General features: G+C 29.7%; 4 protein-coding genes across 6 annotated transcripts; 3 read left to right on the top strand and 1 right to left on the bottom strand.

The window, feature by feature from the left end:
- Window positions 1–34: 34 nt before the first annotated feature.
- Window positions 35–4239, top strand: LOC122516561 (N-alpha-acetyltransferase 25, NatB auxiliary subunit). The gene is made up of 11 exons (XM_043634472.1): window positions 35–139; window positions 228–374; window positions 516–740; window positions 884–1137; window positions 1288–1511; window positions 1684–1990; window positions 2068–2372; window positions 2490–2748; window positions 2874–3119; window positions 3213–3785; window positions 3880–4239. Exons 2-11 carry the CDS (start codon window positions 314–316, stop codon window positions 4099–4101), a joined length of 2676 nt encoding a protein of 891 aa, XP_043490407.1. The 5' UTR covers window positions 35–139; window positions 228–313; the 3' UTR covers window positions 4102–4239.
- A 1074-nt stretch (window positions 4240–5313) lies between these two features.
- Window positions 5314–6793, top strand: LOC122516312 (dolichol-phosphate mannosyltransferase subunit 1). 2 transcript variants are annotated; one of them, XM_043634006.1, is made up of 5 exons: window positions 5314–5331; window positions 5656–5807; window positions 5917–6127; window positions 6221–6411; window positions 6492–6793. In XM_043634006.1, the coding sequence occupies exons 2-5, from the start codon at window positions 5665–5667 to the stop codon at window positions 6709–6711; spliced, it is 765 nt and encodes a 254-aa protein (XP_043489941.1). In that variant the 5' UTR covers window positions 5314–5331; window positions 5656–5664; the 3' UTR covers window positions 6712–6793. The 2 variants fall into 2 exon arrangements, with proteins under 2 accessions (XP_043489941.1, XP_043489940.1); XM_043634005.1 differs by lacking the exon at window positions 5314–5331 and adding an exon at window positions 5538–5555.
- Window positions 6794–7740: 947 nt separating this feature from the next.
- LOC122516242 (centrosomal protein of 104 kDa) lies at window positions 7741–15638 on the top strand. The gene is made up of 16 exons (XM_043633908.1): window positions 7741–8031; window positions 8715–8878; window positions 9661–9873; window positions 9982–10168; window positions 10241–10452; window positions 10575–10782; window positions 10939–11086; window positions 11175–11301; window positions 12404–12630; window positions 12700–12969; window positions 13159–13372; window positions 13442–13623; window positions 13714–13859; window positions 13941–14042; window positions 14116–14241; window positions 14314–15638. Exons 1-16 carry the CDS (start codon window positions 7992–7994, stop codon window positions 14382–14384), a joined length of 2637 nt encoding a protein of 878 aa, XP_043489843.1. The 5' UTR covers window positions 7741–7991; the 3' UTR covers window positions 14385–15638.
- An 824-nt stretch (window positions 15639–16462) lies between these two features.
- LOC122516241 (tRNA (cytosine(34)-C(5))-methyltransferase) lies at window positions 16463–19841 on the bottom strand. 2 transcript variants are annotated; one of them, XM_043633907.1, is made up of 11 exons: window positions 19683–19841; window positions 19065–19544; window positions 18913–18997; window positions 18666–18825; window positions 18486–18593; window positions 18218–18405; window positions 17995–18139; window positions 17579–17908; window positions 17137–17504; window positions 16865–17032; window positions 16463–16778 (listed from the first exon to the last, which is right to left on the bottom strand). In XM_043633907.1, exons 1-11 carry the CDS (start codon window positions 19746–19748, stop codon window positions 16660–16662), a joined length of 2217 nt encoding a protein of 738 aa, XP_043489842.1. In that variant the 5' UTR covers window positions 19749–19841; the 3' UTR covers window positions 16463–16659. The 2 variants fall into 2 exon arrangements, with proteins under 2 accessions (XP_043489842.1, XP_043489840.1); XM_043633905.1 differs by having other exon boundaries at window positions 18666–18828.
- Window positions 19842–19905: the final 64 nt, after the last annotated feature.

The following is a 19905-nucleotide window of genomic DNA, read 5'->3' on the forward strand; positions in this document are numbered from 1 at the left end:
GTATTAGGTGTATTAATTTTCTTATTGGTTTAAGAACAATCCCATAGAATTGGACTAATCTAAAGCTATTTTTTAATCAAAAATGAGTATTCATAAAATTTTAAAAATGAAGAGTCAGTAGAAGAATTATTAACGAAGTGTAAGTATAAGGTTAAACGTATAAAGTGTCATTTTTGATAGAAACTATGTATAGGTTCATTTTAGATTTATTTTGATATATCTTTTAGTAGACCGATGTCGCCCTAAACTTTCAGTTAAATGAAGGAATGTTGCTTCATCGGTTTGTTGATTTAAAATTTCTGTAAAAAGTATCATGGCCTCTAAGACCCATGTGGATAGCACGGTTAACGAACGTCGCTTGCGACCTATTTATGGTAAATATAATTGTGTAACATAAAGTAACACTCTATGCCGAACATTAATATATTTTTAAAAAGAAACATTTTTTCTTCAGACCGGTAGAGAGGTTATGTAATAACCGACAAAATGATACACGATCACTCGTTATATTTCAGATTCTTTAGACAATGGAAATAATAAACAAGCACTTCAAGAGGCGGATAAAGTACTTAGAAAACAGCCCGGCAATCAATGCGCTAGAGTACTCAAAGCACTGGCCTTACTTCGTCTTGGCAAGGAAAATGAATGTCATGCTATAATGGATAAAGTTCGTTCTGAAATACCATGCGAAGATTCAACATTACAAGCAATGAGTATTTGTTATAGAGAAGTCAATCAACGTAAGCTAATATTAATTATAGAGTAGTAAATGATGAATTTTCCCACTTATTCATTTATTTATTTATTTAATAATATTATAAACTTAACAGAACAATATTAATCTTGATTATTATAATTTATTCAATTATGCTAATGTTTACAGCTAATAAAGTTAGTGAAGTATACGAAGCAGCAGCAAAGGCGGATCCGAATAATGAAGAACTTCTAACGCATCTTTTTATGTCTTACGTTCGTTTGGGTGATTATAAAAAACAACAACAAACTGCACTTGCATTGTACAAATTAAAACCAAAAAATCCTTATTATTTTTGGGCCGTTATGAGTATAGTTATGCAGGCCATAAACGCAGAGGAGAAGTTAGCTAATAATGTCATATTGCCTTTAGCAGAACGAATGGTTTGTAAACGTAAAATACTTTTTTCTAATGATTGATTTTATTGATTATTATTATTATTATTATTATTATTATTATTATTTTTCTTATTATTAATATTATTAATATTATTATTACATTCATAATTTTGAAATATTGTGTTATATAAATAGGTATTAAAGTTTGTTAAGGAAGGAAAAATAGAAGCTGAACAAGAAGTACAGCTTTATTTAATGATATTAGAACTTCAGGGTAAGAGCGAAGCAATGCTGGAAGTCCTATCTGGACCTTTAGCTTCTCATTTATCACATGTTCCCCAGCAAAAAGCAGCACTATTGATGAAATTAGAACAATTTCGTGAAGCTGCGGATACGTATAAACTTCTTATTAAACAAAAGTAAGGATTTATTCTATATTTTTGTCATTACTAGATTTGTTATTATTTATAATAAAGTATTAATGAATTTACATAAAATAAGCTAAATATAAAATATAGTTCTGTTTCCTTCTCTAATCTAGTTTTAATTCTTTCTAAAATTGTGTAAATATAACTGTTTTTATATAAATAGTACCGACAACTGGCAATACTATCAAGATTATCTTTCTGCGGCTTTAAAATTTCAAGAACCATCCGAATGCTTAGATTTTCTTAATGAAATCATTTCATCATCAGAACGGAAAGTTAGAGGACCATATCTAGCAAGATTTGAATTATTAAAACGTATTGGAGAAAGTGATAATAATAATTTGATGGATTGTGTTGATTTCATGTGCCAATATTTTGAAAATTTTGGTGAAAAGAGCTGCATAGCTGGAGATTTACGATTATATTTACATTTATTAACCCCTGCTGGCAAAGAACAACTACTTAATAAGGTAAATTTATTATTAATATTTATATTCTATTTAACCAGTTAATGTATTTTATACAATAAATAAATTTAATTTTGTAGATAGCTGAAGATGTTGGAGTTGCACCAGACGGATTTCCAAGTACTGTTGAACAAATGCAACGACATATGCATTTAGAACAATTACGACGTATGTGCGGTTTTCATCATTCTCCTTTAGCTGATATTAATGATAGAAAATATTTGATAAGGAGATTATGTGATCTTTATGAAAAAGGGTGTGAATTATGTCCTATGTCAGATAGATTACCTACTGACTTTTGTCCAGCTGATTCTTATGTACTTTTGGCTACTTATTTATTGCATCAATTATGGTGTGAAACTAATGAAGCCTCTTTCCTTTATGGGTAATGCAATTATTATTATTAGCAATAGTTCCACCTACACTAATCATAAATAAATGAAACTTCTGTATGTTGGATAATATGCAAACAGTTTTAAATATGGTGGATTTTATTTTTCAGGGCAATGAGCATACTCGAACGTGGCCTTTTTTCAAGTCCTGCAAATTTTCATATTAAAATATTACTGGTGCGCACATATTTAGAAGCTGGTTTAGTTGGTTCTGCTGATAATGCTTTCGCATTACTCGATATAAAACATATTCAGTTGGATTCATTGGGTTATCTGCATGTACCTCTTCTTGCACCATTTGGACATTTATCATTAGCTTCAACAACACTTGATCATTCAACGAAGTTCTTCATTGCTAATTATAAAGATGTATGTATTATAAAAAATAATATAATTATTATTTTCATTTTTCATTCATTAATAGTCAAATATAGCATAACTTGTTTAAAGAATGTTAATAAAAAGATTACTCATATTTCTTGTTTTTATTGTAGAGTGCAGATTATTTGACATTTGCATATAAATATGGAAGTTTTACAAAAATTCAAGAATTTATGGAATTGAGAGAACATTTGGAAAATTCATTACACTTTGCTGTTACAACTATTGATAAGATGTTATTGGATTTAAGTTGTTGCGACAATTTTAAGTCTCTCTTTTCTGCCCTGTCTAGTATGCATATACAACCACATGAAGACAGAATTAGATGGGATCAATTACGTGATAACCGTGATTTGGAAGTATATATCATATAATTATTTATATTTGTGTACTATATCAAAAATCTTCGCTTTTCATCTTCATAAATTCTTTTCGTGCGTATATTAAAATAGGTTGTACGTGAATGGGAACCGTTATCTCCAAATGGCGAAGATCCAAGAAGACGAGAAGACACTTGTATATGCATGTTAAGACTACTTGCAGCACGAAATTTAATTTTACGGATTTTAGCAGCAACTGCTGAGCCAAATTCTGCGCTCATCTTTTGTCTTTCAACAGATTTGCAACAATTAGATAATGAACTTATCCCACAAATCCTTCAAAAGTTCAATATAGATGAGAAACAAGACAAGCCATATGGTGTTTTAGTTCCTTTAGATGCAGTAGAAAGGTTACGCGAGGCTCATTATTCTGAACAATTGCAAACTATAGCGCGACTTGCTGAATACTTAGGTCAATCTTTTTCTCTATACAATGATTGTATGGAAATGCTCAAAACTACTTTATGTTTACAACCACTATGTCTTCCTGAACATAATGATCCTATATCTTTTAAAAACTTTTTATTAAGAGTATCTACATGCAGTGAAACACTTGCTATAATTAGCGTAATGTGTGTTTCATATGCATCACGATTGCAACCTATAACATCGAGCAGAAAGAATAAGAAAAATGAAGGTCTTGAGGTAAGATGAAATATTGAAATATTTTATGATCAGTTAGTAATTTATCGAAATGATTGATATTGTTGTTAATTAACTTATTGATTTTATTTTATAGAGTTGGAAAGAAATAGTTGCTTTTCTCTCGGAAAAAGTGCGGAACGTAGATGCAGCTTTAAAAAGATTAGAGAAGTATCCGTTTGAAACAGGATTAGATGCGGAAGATGCTATATGTGCCATGATTATAAAACAAGGACAAGCCAGTCTCGCACAAAGTTGCAAGTCATTAAGATCACGTTCTCAGTTAACATTAAAACTTTTGAGTAGCTTGAAAAGCTGAAATCATACAAAAAACTTTGTACAAAGATTATTCTATCCATCCATCAATCTACTGATCTTTAACATGATTCATTAAGCGTGTAAATATTTCTTAAATCTAAGCAATTATAATAAAGAACTGAGTTGTTTAAATTGTTTAGATAATTGGTTTTCTATCTATACAAGTTTGTTTTAAATAGAAGATTTTATATATAAAATAAACATCCTACTAAATACAAAATGATTGGATTTTCATAGTAGTCATCAATATATTTTCAATACAATTTTATTTCTTTGATAAGATTGTATTAAAATAAATGATAATGCTAATCATTAAAAAAATGAAATATAAATGAAATATATTTTTATATATATAAGAATGAAATATTTTTCATTTGTAAAAAATAAAGAATTAGATATTTGTAATTGTTTTATCGATATTGTTTGCTCACTAGAGTGAGTGTTATAAAAACGAAGCTATATACAAGGAGGACGATCGAGATACGAAGGAATATTTATTGCTATTAGAACAGCTACTCCGTTAATTATTAATCGATTAATTTTCTTACAGCTCATCAGGTTATTTTATATTGTTGATTTTGTGGTTAACTGTGTAAGGTAACTGGAAATTACATTTTACTTGCAGTATTATTCATTTTTATACTAACTGAGTTAAAGATAAATTGATTCCATTTCACAATTTGTTTACAGATATATAGGATGATTTATTGACATTTTTTTCATGTTATTGTTATTTTTTTTTAACTTTGCGATATAATAACCAATTATTCCATTTTCTTTAGTTTATAATTTTTTATTTACTTCGTCGATTTATTTTTTGCCTAAGTTAAAGGTAGTTTTTTTCATATTTGAAAAATCAGATCAAGCGAATCGACGCGCTCTCTAGTGGCTATAGAAATCATCCTTCATTATGTATATCGTAGACACATTTATAACATTGCGATCGTCCTTCTTGTATATAGGCTTCGTGGTCTAAACTTTGAAAATATGCAAAAAAAATATCGATTTTTTGAAAATTCTAGACTAGAATACCCCCTTAAGAGCACTTATTCATTTTTTTCTTCTGTTGCAAACTTCACTGCTTTGCTTAGAAATAAGAAAAAACGTTTTTGTATTTTCAATTATTAATAACTAATTAAATAATTAATTAATAAAGTGAGCAATTATATGAATTTTAAATAAGCTATTAGTGAGCAATTAAGAGCACTTATTCATTTTTTCTGCTATTGAGGTTCTATGCCAACTTTTTTGTGCTTATATTATACAGAAGTACATAGAAGCTCACAAATCGACTTTTTTTAAATCAGATTCATCTTAGTTACTAACCTGACCACCAGTGGGCGATAGTAAGTATTTAACGCAATGACGGTACAAACTATCAAAGAAGGATTATAGGAAATACTATCAAGAAGGGATTATTGCGTTAAATACTTACTATCACCTACTGGTGGTCAGGTTAGTAACTAAGATGAATCTGGTTAGAAAAAAGTCGATTTGTGAGCTTCTATGTATTTCTATATTCTTTGGTCAAGTGATAAGAACAAGGTTTTTACAGATTGTTATAATGTCTGAAGGACAAGAACAGACTTTAGAAGCTATGAGAGAATTATCAAAAAATGATAAATATTCTATTCTACTTCCTACATACAATGAAGTTGAAAATTTACCAATTATAGTATGGCTAATAATAAAATATATGGACGAGAGGTAACTACACAGAAGAGCTAACCTTCTCAGTGCGTGACATGTACTAACTTATTATAGTTTCATTGAATAATATAAATAATTACATGTTTATGACTTTTCATAATTTTAGTAAGTTTACATATGAAATTATTATAATTGACGATGGTTCACCTGATGGTACTTTAGATTTAGCAAAAAAGTTACAAAAATTATATGGAGATGATAAAATCATTTTGAAACCAAGAGAGAAAAAACTTGGATTAGGAACGGCATACATGTATGGAATAAAATATGCCACAGGAAACTTTATTATTTTAATGGATGCAGATCTGTCTCATCATGTAAATATCATGTACTTTATAATGATTTACGAATATGACATTTATATCTTTTCGTTTAAAAAATAAGTAACTAATCAATGTTTTTTATTTAAGCCCAAGTATATTCCAAAAATGATAGAACTTCAAAAATATCAAAATTTGGATATCGTTAGCGGAACTAGATATGCTGGTGGTGGTGGTGTTCACGGTTGGGATTTTAAAAGAAAATTAATAAGCAGAGGTGCTAATTTTCTAACTCAATTTTTACTGAGACCCGGTGCGAGTGATCTTACAGGGAGCTTTAGGTAATATTTAATTTTTAAGATTATTTCTTTAGAAATATAATATGTGCTAATTTTTTCTCTCTTTCTTTCTCTCATTGTAGGCTATATAAAAAAGATGTATTGAAACAACTCATTAAATCGTGTGTATCTAAAGGATACGTATTTCAAATGGAGATGATAGTAAGAGCACGACAATTTAATTATACCATAGGTGAAGTTCCAATTGCATTTATTGATCGTGTGTATGGTGAATCTAAATTGGGCGGTTCTGAAATTGTTCAATTTGTAAAAGGTCTTTTATATTTATTTGTTACCACATAGTGAACTTTTCAATTCATATGAAAAAATATATTGACATTCCTTTGAATTTTATATTAAGATAATAAGATAATAAAATATATGTATATAAAATAATTATAAGAGATATAATATTTATATAAATAATTTATGTACAAATAAAATATTGTCTATTTGTATTTTAAATTATGATACTTTTGAATATCTTTATGCTCTGTCTCTTTTATAATATAAAATCAAATAATTTAAGTAAAGCAAATATTTTCCACGACGTATATTATTTAGACATAATCACTTAATTGAGTTGAAGGTATCAATTAACGTTGACGAGTTATATCAATTAATATATCCGTTAATGTTACAAACAAATAAGCTTAAGTGGTTTGCGTGTGCTAATATCAGTACTTCGAAGCACGTGCGTACTCACGTGGCCGTGAATGATAAAAGCAGAACACGTATAACGATTCGCGCGGTTTTATCCACCCTCGCCGCACCCTGTGACGTCACGCAGCCTCCGTTTATTGATCCATTACGATATTACCGTCTATATTTTGACTCGAGTATAAAGGAGGAAGATACCACGAATGCAGATTCTTCTTAATGATCAAATACTTAAAATCTTGTAGAAAATTAAAAAGGCATCGATATCTCTTCATCATTTTTTCATAACAACGAGACGTACTTAAATGAATTTTATCAGAATTTCATACCACTTTAACTCTTTTACAATTTCACAAAGTGCTAAAACACTTGGAGCATTTTAAAGAAGAATGATTTCATTATAAATGATACAAAAAAATATAAAAAAATAGTAATTAATATTTTTTAATATTCATCTGATCGTAATGTTAAAATAATTTCATTTATAAATATAAAACAATACCAAGATCTTGTAATAACGGATATTACGTGTACCTGTTCGAAATGAAACAAATTGATGAATTGAAAATTTTGTTTTTCGAATATTATATTATTTAAAAAAAAGGAACGACTGATAAAATATATATTCGAATTAAATGAAATTTTGATGTTCGTAACGGAGCAATATAAGGAGAACGCAGGGCAAGACAGTCAGTTCTGTCGCAAGCTTCGCCGCGGCTAGACGTGGTAGTTGATCCGCCAACGCGCCGGGGTGAAACTTGCAGGCTCCCTTTTATCGAGCTTTCAAATGGCTGTGCCTTTTAAATTTTGATCTATCTTTTTTTCTCCTTTTTTTTTAATTATTTTCTAATTTACTTGGGTATCTTTCTAATAGTCGTAGCTGTCGTACATTATTTCGCGTAAAAAAATAGATTTCATCGAGCATGCCGAGGAAGATAGGATTCAACGTCGTTTACGCCACGAGTAAGTAGAAAATTTATGTTTTTTTACTTCAGAAAAAAGATCTATTTTTTTATATAACCTAATAATAATTAATTTACAAAAAGTATATATTGTTAATCGGTAGTCAATTATTCATGTATTTATCCAAATTCATATATAGTCCGCAAACACATAGGGTTTACACGATTGCGTGCATTCAGGCGCATTGATTTTCTTTCAGATTGCGTTATTTGAATTTTATTAATTTACATCTTTTGTAATTGTTACAAACAAAACGCGATTTTATGTATACGATAAAAAATAATTGTTATTGTGTTCGACATGTGTTCAAAAGAATTGAGAAGATTATTATTTCATCATTGAATTTCGATTCAACCCATTCTGTGTGTTACTCATTAAGAGACCGATATAATTCTTGTACCATTGCATCGCGTGACACCAGTTGACATTTATCCTTTAATTCGGAAGGATATAATTTGACGTACAACGCTAACGAACGCATGAGAAATAGTTATTTCCATAAAGTTAATGAAAAGATCAATGTGTCCTATCGTCTGGTTCCGACCAACTCTTGAAATATATAAATAACATCTCACATGCTGCACGTGTACAGGCTTTATATATGAACAGAAATTATATAAGAACTTTTTAATACAACCGTTTGAAAAGTTATTTTTTCTTTTCTTCTTTGCTCCTTCGTACAGGTGAAGAGGATAGACATTCTTCTTTAGAACTTAATATACATGGACCGACGGTACGAGGCTGGCAAAGTGCAAGAAAGTGTGTTTATCCTCAGGAACTTATACTGCGTCTTCATGGACCTACGAAACTTACCAGGATACAAGTTCTCGCACATCAGTACCTTATACGTAAATTAAATTCTTCTTACTTTTTTATTTTCTCTTATTAAATTATTAAAGACAAAATATGTATTGCATATACATATATATATATATACGGAATGTTCCAGTTTTTTCCGCAAAACTTTACCAGCATATTCTATCATTAAAAATGAAGAATGAACAGTCTATAAATATTTATATATCTTTTTTTTATTGAAAAAAATATTATTACTATTAATTGTCTTCTCTGGAAATAAATATATTAAGGTACATTTTTGTATTATATTCTTTTTAAATTCATAAATGAAAAGGTCTCTTTCGTATTTTTAAAAAAACATTATTATTGTTCGGTTCTATCTCAGAAAAGCAATTTGAGTAGAGTGAAAATTGTATTAGTGCCGTGCCTAATCCAACTTCCCGAGGCTATGTTCTGTCGTTTACTCTTCTTCCTCTTTTTCTTGTTATACAACCGGAAATGGAAATGGTACGTCGGAAAAAGGGATTTCGTAGAGCATTAGATTAGTCGTTAAAACATCAATGTCAGCCTATACATTTTTAAAGGCTTCGTTTAATAAAAGTTATTCGATTTTCAAACGATAATTCTAACCAATGTCACGATTAATTTATTTATAAGAAGACGTAATTGAACAAGAAAGAATCGAAATATATATAGATAGATATGCATATAAATATATAAATGGTTGTATAATTAAAGCGGAAAAATTGGAAATTTGGACAACGAAAGAAGAAAACGTTTCTGTTACTTCGGAATTCAATTATTTGGGGTATATTACCTTATCGGACAATGCGGAAAAAATTGGAAATTTGGACAACGAAAGAAGAAAACGTTTCTGTTACTTCGGAATTCAATTATTTGGGGTATATTACCTTATCGGACAATGCCTCGACTCTTTATAAAAGTAGGGAGCTCAAAAGCGTTGCACTTCCGGAAACAGAAGCGGTATCGCTCAAGCTTAGACTTCACAAACCGCACAGTAATGCGCACAATATCCACGATCAGGTATATATTTGAATTTAATAGAAAAAATAGATTTTACGAATATCTAATATTTGATTAAACTAATTATTTGTACATAGTCAAAAATGTAACTTTAGAATGTTCATTCAGGTTGGTCTGATCGCAATCAACATTCTCGGAGAACCTTATGGTCAAGAATTAAGTGGTCAAGGAGATGCACCATACAACCCTCATTACACGTCTCCTTACGACGATTTAGCATTTGACATGTACGTTGATCGTGAAGTAGCAAAAATAATTAGACAGATGGAAACAATAAAGTTACAAGCCGTGGAAGGTGAAATTTTCTGTTTAATATTTGACTGATAATCTTTATAGTATCTTTTGTTTACGAATTTTCTTCTTTCAGAAGAAAGATTCGAATACGCATCGAAGCTCAAAGTGGCAATGGAAAATTTAAGGAAAGCTGGAGAACGTCTTGGAAAATACGAATTGGAAAAAAAATATGCGATAGCCCTGGAAGATTATGACAAAGCAAAAGCGAAGAAAGCGCAGGCGCAACAATATAGGCAACAAGTTTATCAAAGTTTGGAAGTCGAGGATTTGCTTGAAATTCATGGGGTGAGCTTGCTTTGTATAATCAATAAGACGTAATTGATCGAAAAAAAATAAGAAAATAAAATAAAAGTATCCGAGTGAAATGGAAGAAGCGATTATTTTTCTTCTTTCATTATTTACTACAGCCGTTAGAAAAAAATAATTTATCGTCATTGGAAGGAAAAGAACCGATTACCGTAGATACTTGTACTTCGAATGTAACCGCTGTTGCGGAAGATATCACGTCTCCTCCAAGATTAGTTGTTCCACCTAATCGTGATGGAGCTTTGTCACCTACAGGTCCAGCTCATCAACCACCTGTATCACCGTTACATCAAAAACCAAGTAGTCCCGGTATAACATAGTTCTTTCATACTACCAATAAAAAAACTAATCTAATCTAATTAAATTAAAAAAGTCTAATTAAGTTAAAAAAAAAAACTAATCTAATTCGTTATTTAATACAAATATGTTTAAACACGTAAATTAATATTTATTTTAATTTTACAGAAGTTACCGATAACCCTACAAATGGCATACTCGAAAGGCAGAATAATTGTAATAAGGGATCATTGAGAAGAAAAACTAAATCTGCAGGACCTGCACTCCGTTCCAGCTATGAAGCTTACGAGGAAAGAACTATACCTGCTTTGAGGCAGTAAGTAAATCTAAATGTCTGTGTTAGCTTTATAAAACAATACATTTTAAATATTTTTCAAGTGTATTAATTATGTAACGTGTTCTAGTTCGCATACGAATGAATTCACACGGGAATGCCATATGGACAACACAGAAACAAAAGCTGCATCTAAACTTAACGATAGGGAAAAAAAGCAGGCTGCATTACCTATTGCTGTGTTTGGAATGGAAATGGTAATCAATATTATTAATTTTTAGATGTACAGTTATAAACAAAATATTTAAGTTACTATTGGGAGTACAAATAAGTCTCCGCCGTTTTTAATCAATATTAATTCAAAGTATTGTCCATCACCAGCCACTACTTTTTCCCATTTTTCTAGTAGCATACGAATACCGCGCCGGAAAAATGCTTCATCTTTTGAGGCTATACATGAATCGACCCAATTTTTGATAGCTTCATATGATGCGGGTGGGGTAAAACTTTCCAATTGAGTGTCGGTAGAGTCCCAATAATGGTTTTGCTCGGTTTGAGCAACTCTTAATACACGATACCAAGCTGATCCCACCAAATACACAACATGAGTTTTTTTCCATGAATATTCGGTTTGGCTGTCGATGTTAAAGCATGGCCAGGTTATCCCCGTGATTTCCTTTTCTTTGGGTTATCGTAGTAAATCCATTTTTCATCATCAGTGACTCTACGATGCAAAAAATCCTATCATTTATGCCTGGCAAGCAGTATTTCACATGTGGAAAATCGGCGTATAACATTTCTCGGCTTCAGTTCATATGAAACCCAATTTCCCTGCTTTCGAATCATTCCCATGTCTTTGAGGCGTTTGGAAATTGCTTGTTGAGTCACTCCTAATGTAAGTGCAAATTCTTCCTCCGTTTGACACGAATCTTCATCCAATAATGCTTCTAATTTCGCGTCTTCGTATACTTTCGGCGTTCCGCTACGTTGTTTGTCTTCGATGTCAAATTCATCGTTTTTAAACTTTTGAAACCATTCATGAAATCTTCTCTCATTTAAGGCAGCCTCACCACATGTTTCTATAAGCAATCGATGCGCTTCAGCTACAAATTTCTTCAAATTAAAAAAGTAAATTAAAAGTTCCCGCAAATGAGGCTTATTTGGCTCAAAATTCGATATTTTCGTACGAAAAAAATATATGATGCCTATACAAAATTGCTAATATTTCAATTTTATGTTGTTGACAAATGTTCAACCTTACGATATAACGTTTTACGATATAACGATATAATCATAGTTTGCTGGTGGTGCGGTCTTTTACCAAATGTACTCCTAATATTAAATGATATGTATATTTAGGTGGAAAAATTTTATTCGAAACAATTTACTGATAAAGAAGAAGGATTAATGCAGTTAAAAGAAGAATTAAAGACGTTCGATCCAGAAGTATCAAAACATTCTGCAAATAAAACTGCTAGGGCTGCTATTTTGTTATTACATAGAGCTTTAAGAGACAAAGTCTTCAGTGTTTATAGTTTAGCTGCGCAATTAATTAGAATCTTTTTTGCTGAATTTGCAGCAGACAGGTAAAAGTAATATAAATGTATCATCCGCTTTAACAAAAAACACGAATATTAAAAATAATATTTTATCAGGGTATCATCGACTGAAATTGCAAGAAGCGTAGAACGTTTACTTCCAGAACTTCTGACAAAGTCAGGAGACACTACTCCAAGAATTCATAATATGGCAGTGCACACAATTCTTAGTATGGCAGATTGTAAATGTGTCCGAGAATTGCACATAATTCCAGTTCATTTAACAAGACCAGTTAGTAGTAGTACGCATCAAAGACTGGCATTGAGCAGGCTAGAAATGGTTGAACAGTTAATATTAAATCATGGAATATCAACTGATAAACAAAGGTGAAACATTATATTTTATTTTCACTTTATATTTTTCTGTTATATCAAATCAGTAATGGAGGAATATTGGACCTCTGTAATGAATAATAATTATTACAAATATTTATTTGATCTATAGAGGTCCTTCCTCAAAATAAATCTTAATCATTAAAATGCAATTACTCTGATAAGATATTGCAATTGTTGCAGTGGTTTGACATGCCGGACATTGTCTGAACTGGGTTCTTCAGGATTGCACCATCCGGCAGAAGCAGTACGAAAAGTTTCAGAAAGAATTTTAGTTTTAGTATATAAAGTTAATCCTAGGTTGGTTCGTAAACAATTACCTCCTGATGATGATATTACTAGAAGAAACTTGCTCTATCGTCAACTTTTTCACGAGTTCGATTTGATAGATCTTCAGGTATACGATTTTATAATGAAAAAAAGAAAATATTTGCATATACATAATTTTTGTATTAATTAATTATAGAGAAAAAAAGAAGCTGAAAGTGGACATAAGGCTACGACGACTCCAACGCGCACAAAATCAACAGAAAATAATGTAACAGAATTAACAAAATCTCCACAAAGGACAAGTCCAGTTGTTAGTACAGGTAGTTCTACGAGTATTACGTCCCCGTCCGAAAATAGTACTGATCATAAGGGAGACAAGTAAGTATTTTCTTTTTCAAAAATATTTATAATATGCAAATATGTAAATAAAAATGTATCCATAGAAATAATTTTTATCTATTATTCTAGAATGTGCATATTTTGTTTGTCTAAAGGACAAGTATATTCTGAAGAAGGTTTAAATATACATTACTGGAGAAGTTGTCCAATGTTAACAAGATGCGAAGCATGTAAACAAGTTGTTGAAATTTCTTATTTGAATTCACATTTACTAAGTAATTACCTATTCATTGAAAAATTGTATACGATAAAAAAAAATGAAGCAATCTGATATCAATATATTTCTATTTTCACAGATGAATGCGATATGAGGCGTAATTACAGAAAATGCGATACTTGTAAGCAAGCTGTACATGAAGGTTCTTTTGATGAACATAGGAAAGAAAAGACGTGTTCAAGTATGACTAAAATAAGTCAAAAAAAAAGAAAGAAAGAAAGTCATAAAATTAAAATAACAAATTTTGATTTTAGAACCTATTGAAGGGTATGAGCACTGTCCGCTTTGTCATGAATTGGTTAATCAAAATAAGTGGAGAGAACACTTAATGGGAGATCAACCATGTAAAAATAATACACGAAATAAAATCGGAAAATCTTGTAAGTTAGATATATAAAATTATTTTTATATCTATTAATAAGATTGATTCTTAATATTATTCTGTTTTATAGGTTCCAGATCACCATCTAATACACAAAATCTTGGTGGTAAATTAACTTCACCAACTGGAAAAGATTACTAGCATTAGCCATCCAATTAAAATCTATTCTAGTCCAACAAATTGTAGAAAATCTTTTATAATTTTCTTTATTTTTTGTAGTTTATATATTTGTTATAACTTGTCCAACGTTTTTCATATTTATACTTATATTTAAATCGTTTTCTAGCTAAACCCGTCCTTCTTACAAGTAGAAACATTAAGTTAAGAAGATTGTTAACTGAAAATGAAATAATCTTCAATCTTTGAAAATTAAAATTCTATTATGGAATAAAATAGAAAACGAATATGGTAATATTTAATATAACAATTCAAGGGTAAAAATTAGTCAATCATAGACAAGTTTACATTTTTTGCAAGTATAAGATAAATACTCCAGATGGTTAAATTTATCTAACAGTATAATATCAATCGTTATGGCATTAGCCACCTCAGAATTCATGATTCCTCTGTATCCGGCCAATATTTATAACATGTTTGTACAATATCCTTTAATAACAAAATCTTACTAGGTCCATGACCAAACAATAATAATAATAGTTCAAAAATATTAATTCTCAGAAGAGTATTTCTTGCTCAAATATCATAAAATAAGATATGTAATTTCATAAAAGTAATTATTTCTCAAAAAATATATAGTAAATACATTTCCCATTATTATATAGACGTGTTAATTTTACCTTTCAAAGTATTTTATTTCTTTTCTTATGAATCTACATTATTTGATATTCCTTTACCTGCTTATTTCAATTTTTGAATAATGCAGAATTTGTATAAAGTTTGTAGTAAAGTATATATACGTATTTTATTTGTATATAACAAATATTATATATGCATATGTAGTAAAGAACGAACATTCATTGCTCTAAGGAACATTAATACTATTTCTACCAAGAGGTGTCAAAAGACACTTTTCAAATTTTAACTTAACATTATTCTCTAAGTTTTTAATTTTTTGATTTTTCATACAACAGTTATTAAATTAATGCCGCAATATCATTATTCTCCAGCTCATACTGGATGTAAAAATGTGCATATGGTATACCTATTTCTACCATGAGGTGTTTTTTGACACCTTAAGGATTTCATAACAGTGTCTAATTTTAAACCGATTTACATATAACTATGAACTGTAATAGTATCAAATATCAATTGTAATCTGATTATGGAATCCCGATTTCGGTTGTAACGGAAGATACTTTGATATGTGCTTCTTTTTCGCCATGTCACATTTTACTGTAAATCATTGCAGTGACTTATTATAAACAAATTGAATAACGTGTTTTGTTTTACAATTCTGGTAGTGAATTCAGTACTCTTGCATTTTGTTTGCATTCGTAAAAAATTTGAAAAATACATTGTTGAAATTAGCATTATAGGTAAGTAAGCAGTAAAAATGTTTGTAATACTGGTAATCATACATACATATCACACAGTAAAACTATGTTTTATCCTTTTTTTTTACGAAGAACGTAAATAACCTACTCTAATTATAACTTTATAACCTAATTTATTTTTTTTATTTCTCAAATTATTCTAAGGATGTTCCAAATTTCAAGAAAGAAGGAGTTATTACAAAAAATAAATAACATAAGCGAAGAACGCTCTGAAACTGATAGCTCGCAATCTGAAAATGAAGATCAATTGAATGATTCTTTCGGAAGTGACGAATTCGATAGCGATTTTGAAGATTTTTTATTCCAGTTAGGAGAAGAACTTGCAGCGGAACATAAAAAAAGTCCAAAACGCCCATCAGTCTCTTGTAAAACCACATCCTTTCCAAGTAGACAAAAAAGTGCCGAATCAAGTATTGCTCAAGTAATAGAGCAACGGGAACGTGTTTGCAGTGCGAAAAGTATGCGTGTGGAAAGTGCTTGGTAGAGCAACCATTGGTTTGTAAAAACTGTGGTATTGCATAAGGAACAAATTTGATTATAATGTTATTTTTATGGTTACTGTTTTTTCTGTTAAAAAGATTGAATTTTTATATATGAGACTGAAAGTTCGTTAAGTTAAAGTTAATGATATTACAATGTTTGATTATCTTTCTAAACAAATAAAAAAATGAAGAAGGTAATATTTTTTAATTATTGTTTCCGTTATATTGCTCAAATTATTTATATTTAACTGGTAATTTGAAATCCAGACAGTTTTCGCAATTACTTGCAGTCAACCGCAAAGGTGTCAAAAGACACCTTTTGGCCGAAATAGGTATATAAAAATCATGGTAGAAATAGTGTTAAATTGGTATCAGATTATTACTAGCATTGACACCAATAATAATAATTATTTCAATCATTTATAAAGAATCACCATTTTCGTCAATTTTTTCTTCAATAATAGTCTCTTCATTTGGCAGTTCTTCATTATTAATTTCATCTGTTAACAAATTGCGGTTCTCTTTGAATTTATTTTTTTCTGAAAAATATATATCAAACCATAGTTACTTATACAATTAAATTCATATATCTTGTATATATCATTAAAAAATTCAGATTACATACCAAACATTGAACAGTCAGCTCCTAGTAAACGTAAGTTATGAATCGCATCATGAATAGGCACATAAGCTCTAAGAGACATAGTACCCCTCCAACCTACCAATTGTAATTTTAATGGATAAAGAGTATTAGCCTTTTCTTCTTCGTATATAAGTATACAGCTGCCAATTGCTAAAAATGCAGATTATTTAAACAAAAAATCAGTATATAAGATTCAATTTATTAATTTTATTATTTAAGTTTTATAATAATACATAATATTAAATAAAGCATACCAAAATCTTTAAGAAGTTCTTGAGTCTCTGAGGTCAATTTGATAATTTCAGGTGGCGTACGGGGTTCATTATTTTGCAGGAGCATAATTAGGTCTTCTTTCATTATTTTAAGTTTTCTGCTTTTGCCAATATAGTGAAAAACGCTTTGCATTCCTTCCTGTGCAAGTCTGAAGGCACATTTCATGTTTTTGTTGTCACAGCGTACAAATGTTTTAACACCTGTATTAATCATTTTGACTTTATTTTCGTTCGATATGACAATGTCACGGATTGCTGGTGATGTGAAGTAGATGTTTTTTTTTTTCCCTTCATTGCATCTGACTAATAAACATCGTGGATCCAAATCATCAGATATGTCATAAAATTCTCTAATGAATTTAGGGAAAAGATCAACATTTTGTATACTGAACATTATTTTATAATTAAATATATGAAATCTTACTTAATGGATAACCAAACGTCTTCTTTATCATCTTTAAAGAAAACAAATGGATCTTCTCTATATCCAATAAATCTTTTGCGCTTCCTTTGTGGTTCTTGCAATTTCTTTTCATCTTCCAATGCTCTTTTTTTGTCATTTGAATTATTTTCTCTTTCCTCGTGTTCTGCCTCTTCTTCAAGACTCAGTTCACCTTTTTTATTATCGGTGTTTGTATTTTCTAGATTTTGATTAGATACGCTTGATTCATTTTCCCATGGTAAAGGTTTAATTTTTTCAAGTACAGCAACAAAAAATCCTCCTGTATCTTGATGATGTGGTAATATTCTCATGCTATGTCATTCCGAAAAATGTAAATTATATTACTTGAACTATAAATAGCTTAAAGAAAATAAACAAATCCTATAATTTTAATTTACCAACGTTCTAGATGAAACTTCGAGCAATCTTCTTTATTTGGTGGAAACATTTTTGGTCGAATTTGCGTTTGCCACTGCTGAGGTACATCCTCCCATGAATTATAATATTGTAAATTTTTAGAAGCTGGCAACCAATGTGTTACACCTAAAATATTTTATTATTACAACTTTTTTCAGATTATACATAAATATGTATACGATTTTGAAAATTCAAAATACTTACCAGGATCACATATTAATCCTGGTACTAAATCTCTACAATCCACTATTTGAACAGAGTCCTGTGTTTCAGCAAGAACTCTGTGAAGAACTGCTTCATTCTCAACAGGATTTAATGAACATGTAGAATACACCATTCTACCTCCAACTGCTAATAATTCTAATCCTCTCCTTGCTATTCTGTATTGAATACTATAAAACAGCCGATATGAATTAATAATGATAAATTTGATAACTATATTAACATAATTATATATATATATGATATTTACCCATGGAGATTATCACCATTTGCAGCATTCCACTTACACCAAATATCTGGATTCTTTCTCATTGTACCATCACCGCTACATGGTACATCGGCAAGTATTCTGTCAAATCTATTTATAAAATAATGTTTGTATTAATATATGAATAATATAAAAATATATTAATACAAAATTTATACTAACTTTAAAATGTCTTTTGTACCATCCGTTCGAGTTACATTAAAATTTGGCATGATTGATGAATCATGATTGGTGATAAGAATATTAGGGCTATTTAACCTTTTAGCTTGATGTACAAGCATATAACAACGATTATTATCAAGATCATTTGCTATTACAAAACCTTCTGTGGATAAATAAATTAATTAGTATGCAAATTGTATTTTTTTTTCACATAAATATAAATATATTAAATATAAAAAATTTATACCTGGAGGTATATTACCCTCATCTGCATGTATCATTTCTATCAACTGTGCTGTTTTTGATCCTGGTGCAGCACACATGTCTAGTACCTACCAAAAAATAATATATTTAACGAACATAATGATTAAGGAAATAATCCATAACATATGTATTTACCTTGTGCCAAGGTTTTACATCCAAGACTAAGGGTGGTACCATACTAACTACTTCTTGTCTACTAATACTACCACTATTTGTTTCTGCAATTAAAAAATTATGTAATCTAAAGTATGCTTCAGATCTACGTATAATTTTTCTTGTTAGTTGTAATTGCCATGCTAATTCTTCTGGATAAAATGGTAAGCAATGTAATATTGGTTTTTTCTTATCAGTATCTTCTTGATCATCTTCTAAATTAGTATTTAAAATTTCTTTAAAAAAGTCACTCTTTATAATATCTAGTAAAACTTTTGCTTCGGATTTAGAACCAGTAATACGAAATGCTACTGGTAGAGTCGTCCTCATTGTGGAAAGAAATTCATCCCATTTCTCTTCAGGAACAATATTTTGTGTTTTATAATAATTTTCAAAATCCTTATTCTCTCTTACTATATCAGCATAAGTTCTGTGTGGTATATTATCCCATTCATTTTTCTTCTAGATAAATTTTAAATATAAATTAGGAAAACATATGTATTAAGAAATAATACAACATAAAGAAATAACATGTCATTGAATTAGAAAAGATAACCCTTAATCGTTGCCGGTATATATAATAACATAATAAATTCTTACTTGTTGTTTTTCACGGCGCTTTTCAGCAAAATTTTTTTTTGGTTTATGTTTTCGTCCTTTACCCATTATTATTAAACAGCAAATGTATTTAAGAACTCTTTTTAAAATAAACACGTGCCACACACTGTATCACCAACAAACCACTTTTTTCTTCAAATTAACAACAATAGATGGCGCCATTATATACATTAAAAAAAAATCCGCGAAATTAAAAATATTTTAA

Source organism: Polistes fuscatus, unplaced genomic scaffold (genome assembly GCF_010416935.1).
Source record: "Polistes fuscatus isolate 324 unplaced genomic scaffold, CU_Pfus_HIC Scaffold2, whole genome shotgun sequence".
Lineage (NCBI taxonomy): Eukaryota > Metazoa > Arthropoda > Insecta > Hymenoptera > Vespidae > Polistes > Polistes fuscatus.